The 9,159-nt window shown below is 47.5% G+C and overlaps 1 protein-coding gene across 3 annotated transcripts in view; it reads right to left on the reverse strand.

Moving 5' to 3' along the window:
* The window catches only part of FGF5 (fibroblast growth factor 5), a 323,085-nt gene extending 321,033 nt beyond the window's left edge, over window positions 1–2,052 (reverse strand). Inside the window, exon 1 of one of the 3 annotated variants that reach the window (XR_014160311.1) lies at window positions 1,423–2,052. Coding sequence is in view for 2 of the 3 variants with exons in the window: in XM_081877281.1 (XP_081733407.1) it covers window positions 1,423–1,795 (373 nt within the window). In the remaining variant the exon portion in view is untranslated. The remainder of the gene's footprint in view (window positions 1–1,422) is intronic. The other 2 variants (XM_081877281.1, XM_081877280.1) reach the window with 2 other exon arrangements.
* Between the last annotated feature and the right edge of the window lie 7,107 nt (window positions 2,053–9,159).

Below are 9,159 nucleotides of genomic sequence, written 5' to 3' on the forward strand. Positions count from 1 at the left end.
CTGTATCAGACTGCTGACAGAGAACTGCATATTTCATAACTTCATAACTGAGAAAGTGGGGGATGCTTTTAAAAGTGGGGGTTCCATGTAGAAATACAGTTTAGCTAATCTAAACCTTCCTTCCTGACATGCAACGTACAAGGATTTTTGGATGGTGGGAACATTCAAATACATGATCTTCCCTCTTGCCACAGCCCTGGAAAAACATTTAACGTTTGGCTGCTGGCTATATAAACTGGACATTGGCTATTCAAACTGTGTATGCTCCCCAGCCACAGCCTTTTCCACTATTCCCATCACTGTTCCCATTTGCATTTGGAATTTTCAATCCGCTTCTGATGGTTCGTATTGTCCAAATATAGAATGTTCACCAACAGGTAAACATGACATGCTGAGTTATTCAGCTGCTCACATTATCATGCGATTGTTCTATCGCTGATACTGGCGTGTTTCACTTTTTAAGTACGTACATCCCAGCGGAACTTAATTCCGGGAAAGTGTGCAGAGGAAGTGTGATGCAATCTCACCCATGTCCGTTCAGAGGCAAGGCCCAACGTGTTCCAAGGAGCTTACTCCCAGGTAAAGGGTTATCAGACTGCAGTCTGAATCCACAATTCAAATAGAAGTGAGCCGAGGCAAGGCACTCAGAAGCGAAGACACCAAAACGTTGATTTGTGCAAAGAAAAGCCTGCAGTAGTCTGTGCCCTGCTTAAAGCCATCACTATTGTTGTTATCATTATCACCATCATTGGTAGTAGTAAAGTTATTAATGGCACTTTTCCATTTACAAAATGCTGTGTATCCAACATGCAGACACCCGCATAGAATGACCTCTGTTCCCACCTCTCCCCAATCAGGGTGTAAACTTCTATGAAGAAGGACAAACAATATAAGAACAAGCCAGGGAGTTGGGGGGTTTTGGGTGGGGGGGTGGGGAAGTCCACCTTGCTTCTCTGCATTCCCTCCAGAGGCCAAATTGAAGACAGATTATGAGATCTCCTCTTGCTATGGGAGCAATCTACTTGCTGTCGAAGTCACTGGCGAAATTTCCATCTCTTTGAGCTGCGTCCCCCTGAACACAGGGACTTCAGCGTGTGCCCAGAAGCCAAGCTTTTCATTTTAACCGAATTTACATCAAATGCGTAAAGTTCTTGGTCCTAGGGTCCCAAGGGCTCTGGGCAGGTAGGTAGCCGCACTTACACCGAGCAAGACTAAAAATGCGTGCGATTTTGTTTTTTAAAAAGAACGTTTAGGAATAAGCACCTACCCACAGATTCCTATAAAAGCAACCAGTAAAAATGATCTTTTAAAAATAAATTTTAAAAAATGAACACCCTGAACTGCAACATTGAATTTTATGTCCCCGAGTGGCCCCAGTTCCCCAGGGAAGGGGTGGCGGAGAGAGTAGCGAAAAGCACTTACTTAAGATGCTGCCTTGGTGGGAGCCGTTGACATGCCCATCGGGGTGGATTTGAAGATGGAAACCGATGCCCACTCTGCAATAGAGGCTGCCGGTTCTGCGCCCGGATGGGCTCCACTGGAAACTGCTCCTTTCGGAACCGCTGCCTTGAACTCCCGAAGAGGGGGCGAAATAAGGGGAAGGGGCTGAAAAGGAGGAGGAGGAGGAAGAAAAAGAAGTGGTATTCCTACTTCCAAGCCTGCTTCTGCTGCTGTTTTTGGCACGCAAAGCCGCGTCTCCAAGTTGCGCTCTGGGGGGCAGCGTCTCCTTCTGTGCCAAAGCTAGGAGGATCAGGTGGCTGAGAAAGAGAAGGCAGAGGAAGAAAGACAAGCTCATTCTTCCAGCGGGAGGGACGCGCAGGGCATTTTGCGGAGGCGGCTGCGAATGCCGCGGCACCTCTGGGGCAAACGGGCGTGCGCTCCGGCGCGCAGGGAAGGCATCGTCGGCCCGCTGGAGGGAGAGCGCGATCCGAGAGCGCGGAGCTGCTGGCACGGAGATATTTATAACCCGGGTGATCTCACAGCTCTCCCCTACATGCCTGGAGTCTAAACGAGGCTCGCTTCTCCAGCCCTTCCGAGGCTGGGCGGGGGGTGGGGGGGAGGCGAGAGAAGTACGCCTCGCAAGACCCCCGGCGGGAGAAGGAACGTAGGAGGAAGAAGACGGCGGCGGAGAGGCGAGGGTCACCCCTGGCCACGCTGGAGAGGCGCAGAGCGCACCAGGGACGCGCGGCCCTCGGCGCCAGCAGCGCTTTTACGCACCAGCAGGCTGATTCCGGGTCCCCCCCCCCCCGCGCGCCGCCCCCGTCAAGGCTCGCGGGTTGCGAATAATTCATAAACGGAGAAAAGCGAAAGGGGCTCCCCGGAGGAGGGGGGAAACATAGCCACCCCCAGCCAGTCCACATTCTCTGGAGGCAACTTGAACGGGAGTGGGACAGAATGGATCCGATACTCATGTGATGTTGGGGGAAAGGATCAAGCCAGCTCAATTCACAAACATCTTAGGTCGGAATGATTTACGCCGAGGGGGGTCCCTGGAATTCCCTGCCACCAGTACTGGCGATGGCCATTAGATTAGAGATGGCTTGATCAGGTGGTTAGGAGACACCTTGAGGAGGAGCGATCTGTAAGTGAGATAGCTAAACGTCCACTTTTAGAGGCAATCTACCTTTGGAATAGAGTTGACGTTGATTTTTTAAATATAAACAAAAACGTAACAAGGGTGTTGTATTCTTGGGGCAACTGTCTTCTAGAAAAAGAATAGTGGTCCAGTGGTCTTGCATAGCTCACTCCGGCTTGCCAGATCCGGATGAAGAATAAAATAAGAAAGGAAGGCGGAAAGTGTGTGTGCGCGCGCGGAAGCGCCACCCTAAACATGTTTACTCAGAAGTAAGCCTCAGTGTGTGGAACCGGAGATTACTTGCGCCCTTGTGCAGGAGATGGGGAACCTGTGTGGCTCTCCAAGTTATTGTTGGACTTCAACTCCCATCAGCCCTGGCCAGCATAGCCAGTGGTCAGGGACGATGGGAGCTGTTGTAGTCCAGCAACATTTGACGGGCAGGAGTATTGTGTGTGCGTGTTGAGGGCTAAGGCATGACTCTGGTTTAACTAGGTAGTGGATCCGGTTGCAGATTGCGGAATAGGGCAGGGGACACTCGCTGCTCCTCGTTGGAGGGAAAGGAAAATCCAGGTGGAAAGCTATTTCAGGTCTGGAGAAGAGTCTCGGAATAGGGATGTTTCTGGCAGGCCAACGCAGGTACCATTGAAGCCCTGATGTTTGGATTGCATCGGCGAAGCTATCATTGGTTCCTAGCCACGGTGGCTATGTTCTGCCTCCACCGACAGAGGCAGTTCGCCTCCGAACACCACTTGCTGCGAGGCGCAGGAGGCGAGAGTGCTGTTGCGCTCAGATCCTGCTTGCGGGCCTCCCGTGGCCATCTGCTTGCCCACCGTGAGAACAGGAGAACAGGATGCTTGACTAGGCGGGCCTTCCAGCGTTTCACTGTCCGCCCAATCTGTAAGCAGCCCGTGTCTTTTTGTTGTTTAGTCGTTTAGTCGTGTCCGACTCTTCCTGACCCCATGGACCAGAGCACGCCAGGCACTCCTGTCTTCCACTGCCTCTCGCAGTTTGGTCAAACTCATGCTGGTACCTTCGAGAACACTGTCCAACCATCTCGTCCTCTGTCCTCCTCTTCTCCTTGTGCCCTCAATCTTTCCCAACATCAGGGTCTTTCCCAGGGAGTCTTCTCTTCTCATGAAGTGGCCAAAGTATTGGAGCCTCAGCTTCAGGATCTGTCCTTCCGGTGAGCACTCAGGGCTGATTTCCTTAAGAATGGATAGGTTTGATCTTCTTGCAGTCCATGGGACTCTCAAGAGTCTCCTCCAGCACCATAATTCAAAAGCATCAATTCTTCGGCGATCAGCCTTCTTTATGGTCCAGCTCTCACTTCCATACATCACTACTGGGAAAACGCCGGGTCTATGTGGACTTTACTCCGAAGCAGCTCCCACTGAAATCGGTGAGACGCTCCACCGGCTGTGTTTAAAGTGGCATCTTCACGGAAAAGAAACTAAACCCAAATTCACAATCTTATTTATCATAAGCACTGTTGTTTAAAACTAGAATTGCTGTAAAAATAAAAAATGATAAGGCTCAAACTTTGAGAATCGTGACTTCTCTGAACTGACAACCAACCTCCTGTCTTTACATCCAAAAAGTATTTCAAGTTTGGCTGTGGTTAATCACAGGAGAGATGCTGCTCTGTACATGCCCAGATGAACGCTCTTTCTATCCGCAAGGAATGACGTTGAAAAACGGGATCCGGGATCGAACCCTCAGGGGACACAAATCACCTGTTTGGCCTTCGTGTTGCCTCCAACGCAGTTGTGGATCGGGAGGCCTCGGGAGCAAATTATCTTAAAATACAAGATTTAGCGGAACCCCTTCGCTTGGAAGTCATTGCCCCTGCTTAAAATCACCAGCGATAAAAAACAAAAACAACAAAACAACCACAACCGCCCAGGTGTGTATGTATGTTCACGCTGTTAAGAACCAACAGGGCAAACTTCCGTTTCCTTAGCCGCCTTGTGGGGTGTGTTGGCAGGCGCGGGTGGCCCTAGTGAAGTCAATGGGCCGTCCTGGCGTCGCTCAAGATTCGAGCGCCCGACGTTGTCTTTTTGCAAATGAGAGAGTCCTCCAGAACAAGACTGGCTCGGGGTTGCTACGTGCCGCGCCTCGCCCCGCTCGCATCTACCTGGCTGGCCAATGAATTATTCAGCCGACGTGTGCGATGCTCAAGGCGCGCGCGCTCCTATCCAGACACCGCCGACGCCACCAGGAGTCTCGCTCCCTTCGGTTAGGACAACGCCTGTGCATGAGACCTTGGCTGTCTCCTCGCCTGCAAGAAGCCGGGAACCATCCCGCCCCACGTGCTCTCCACTTTCTCCTTTCCCTGATGTATATGATTCATTAAGTTGCGCGCTACCTTAACAAAATAATCATAATCCCAGCGCGGCTGCGCATGTGCTCCAGAATGCGAAAACACAGGGTGTCTGACTGATCGTATATGGCAAAGGTACCCCTGACCATTAGGTCCAGTCGTAGCCAACTCTGGGGTTGCAGCGCTCATCTCGGTTTATTGGCCGAGGGAACTGGTGTACAGCTTCCGGGTCATGTGGCCAGCATGACTAAGCCGCTTCTGGCAAACCAGATCAGCGCATGGAAACGCCATTTACCTCCCCACTATTTATCTACTTGCACTTTGACGTGCTTTCGAACTGCTAGGTTGGCAGGAGCAGTGACTGAGCAACGGGAGCTCACCCTGTCGCGGCGATTCGAACCGCCAACCTTCTGAACAGCAAGTCCTAGGCTCTGTGGTTTAATGCACAGTGCCACCCGCGTCCCCTAATATATACATACCTTGCTGATATTCTTGGACTAGCTTCTCACCCTAGAAGCAGGAGGTAGAGTGAGGGGTCGACACCCTAGGCCTCAAGTCAACTGGAAGTCTTGGTGTTTGTTTTTAATGGTATTTTGAAGCGCAAAAGCCACACACTGATTCATAGCATTCAACTCATAGGGGCCCAGAGGTCTTTGGTCGCCCATAAAAAAAAATTGTTGAAGAGGCTGCCCCCTCCCTTGTTGATGGACATTGCCATTCAAATAGTGTGCCTGTAATGTGATGTATTATGTGGGGAGGGGCTTACCAGACCCCCCTATTTTATTCAAGTTGGCACCCTTACACTGATTTAAGTAGGTGTGAGAATACCTGCAGAACTGCAATGGCTAGTATGTTTACTTCCAGATTATGAATGAGTAGGTCATTCAAATAACACCCAGGCCATGAAGTCATTAGGACTGCGAGAAATCCTATGCACTTTGGCTTTTACAGCCAAAGGTCTTCTCTCCTGGGTATGGGGGCAACCCAAGTGAGGATGCTCCACTGGCATTCTTGCCTGGGTTGCTCCCATACCCACAAGAAAATACAATATAATACAATGGAAAAGACAATATACAAGAAAAAGAAGAAGCATTAAGCATATACGGTAAATAAAAATCACCCAGCATATTACATAGCGCATTGCAAGTGCTAAAACAGGCAGAAAAATCATTAAGTGGTCCACCAAAACCTTCAGCAATTTTCAAATGGTCCGTTGGGGGGGGGGGCACTACAGTTCTATATGATGCTTTCCATATATAGGAGCAGCTGTGTGTTTGTCTCCAATCTGCAAGGCTTTTTCTCCAGACCTTCACTCCACAAAAGTTCTTCCTGGAACATTTTAGTCTAGAGTTGTTCCTGAAATTCGAAAACAGTGGAATTTGGGTTGAATGTAGCAGTTCTGCCATTTCTGAACCCCAGATCCAAAAAAGTTGGCAGCTGTTCATAGAAATCCACCATGCCTTTGACAAATCCACTTACGAGTTGTGCTTACAAGAACAACCATCATGTGTTCTTGCAATATCTGCATTCTCGCAATATTTTTTTTGACATTTTTGCACCAAGCCATCTGCGCTTTCTCATGCTATTTTAACCTCTTTTGTGCCAAACCATCTGCGTTGGTGTGATTTTTTTTTTAACCCTTCACAACAAACCATTTTTGTTCCCCTGAGCAAGAGATGCATATGCAAGAAGGACTGTTTATGCAGCCCTTAAGACTACAAAACCCACAATGCAGTGTGTATTGTAAGTGAAACTGGGTTTACAAAAAGAAAAAAGAAAAAGAATTGGCCTTTGAATGATGTAACTGTGGGAATGTTCAGGGATGCAGGAGGGGATATATTGTCTGATTATAGCCTTTCCAACTTGTGTTAACAAGTTCACAGTTTTAGCAGAGTAACATCCCCCTTTTTAAACTTGAAGCGGATACGTTTGCTCAGGCTCGCTAAAGCCTCTATAATAACTGTTCTGGTATTTTCCTCTTATTCCCTCATAAAAGATAAGACACGACACAGTCTTCTATAAAAGTATAAAAAAAAGTTTACTCGCATATCATTCCGTTCACAATAGGATCCCAGAAGGCAGACTTGGCTTAGAAAAGTAACATATACCTGGAAACTATATCATAAGAAGACAGTCCCTTTGTCCTCTCTTGGCTGGAGCCAAGAGAGCATCCTTGGCTAAGCAGATGTGCTTCTTCGATGCATGTAGTCAAAAAAGAGAGAGATGGCTGCCCTCTCCTGTGCTTTTGTCATTACCTGCACAGGTGAGGCCACACCTACCTCTAGTCACATGCAGAGGAAGTCTGTCCCAGCCCAGAAGGAAACAGGAAGTTTACCTGCTGGCTGGACAAACATTCCTCCCCATGTGTAAACCTGTTCACTCTAGGAATGTTGTACTTGACTGCTCTTGTGCTTCACAAACCACAGTAACAAATTGACATGATTAAGGGTGAGGGGGAATGGCAGCACAAAGAAATGCAGACAAAACAGGCCAGTGGGTTCCTCAGGGAACCTCACTGTTTGGAATTTCAAACAATGAAAGTAAAACAGGTTTCCATCTTGAGGTCTCATATGTTACTATTCTAGCACTTACCTACTGAGAGTAGCAGGTGGCAAGCTGGGAAGGAGGTGCTTCCTTGACCTCCTGACAGGTGAATCACTGCTGCTTACTGAGAGAGAAAAGGGGAGAAACAAAGGGTTGGTTAGCGCTTCAAGGTGGAAATGCAATGGCAGGAACATTGGATTGGCTCAACTGGTGTGTTTGCACCACAATGGACTGTCTGTCAACTCATTCCTCACCATCTCAGTAAGCAGCAGCAACTCACCTGCCGGGACATCAGTTCGGCTCATCTGCTCCACCATGATGTCTGCACTGCTGACAGATCCACTCTCAACTGACTGAGCACCACAATTTGAGAAGGATATTGATAAGCTGGAGTGTGAACAGAGGAGGGTGACCAAGATGATCAAGGGTCTGGAAACCAAGCTTTATGAGGAATGGTTGAGGAATGGAAGAGGAGACTGAGAGGAGATGTGATAGCCATCTTCAAATATCTCAAGGGCTGTCACATGGAAGATGGCGCAAGCTTGTTTTCTCCTGCTCTGGAGGGTCGGACCTGAACCAATGGATTCAAGTTACAAGAAAGGAGATTCCGACTAAGTAACAGGAAAAACAACTGTAAGAGTTGTTCGACAGTGGAATGGACTCCCACGCAAGGTGGTGGACTCTCCTTCATTGCAGGCGGTTGGACTAGATGACCCTCAGGACCCTTCCAACTCTACAAGCCTATGATTCTGTGATTCTCCTCTTCCAACTTTCCTTTCTCTGGCTTTCCTTCAGAAACACAACCTTCTCCTTTAATAATATTCTTTATATGTTTTGAAAACAATGATACACTAAAAAAAACGCTCTCAAGAGGACAATCTAAATACATACACGTATTCATCAATACTATCAAATATATATATATATTTTTTAAAAAAATAGCAGCTCCTAAAACCACCACGTATTACATTTAAACTGAAACATCAATCAACATCACAGTGTTAATAGTACTTGTGGGCAAACGTATTCATTATTCACATTCGAATACATAATATTTTGCTTTCAATGATCCATGAAATGCATCATAGCTTTGTCATTATGTTGTGTCTTAATGAAAGCAAATCACTGGCATATTATCATGACAGTCCTTGTTTTCATCTCCCCAAATCTCTCCTTTACATTCTTCTTTTTCAACAGGTTTATCTATGTTTTCCCAATATACAGATATTCGTTGCACACACTGGATTCCAAAGTACCCATGCGTGATATTTTTTACAATAAGAACAATAACAAGAACCCATTAACCCTCACCATTCCTTTGCTGTCCACAAATCTGCTGTAAAGAGATTTCCAGCATCCATTCCAGCATTCTTGGATGCTGGAAAGAGACTCTGATGCTCTGGCATTTTGTGGGTGACTGACCTCATATAACCAACATGCTTAATGTCAGGATTAGAATAATAGAGTCATAGAATTGTAGAGGCGGAAGGGACCCCAAGGGTCATCTAGTCCAACCTCATGCAATGCAGGAATCTCAGCTAAAGAATACATGACAGGTGGCTATCCAACCTCTGCTTAAAAATCTCCAAGGAAGAACAGCTCCATAGCAATTATTCATACAATTCCATTCACCATATAGATGGGTTTTTGAAGCATTTCTGTATCCTTCTGCTGTGCTGAAGAAGAATTCCACGAAACAGTGGGTATATCTGGAATCACT

This window comes from Podarcis erhardii, assembly GCF_964252035.2.
Source record: "Podarcis erhardii genome assembly, chromosome: 9".
Classification (NCBI taxonomy): domain Eukaryota; kingdom Metazoa; phylum Chordata; class Lepidosauria; order Squamata; family Lacertidae; genus Podarcis; species Podarcis erhardii.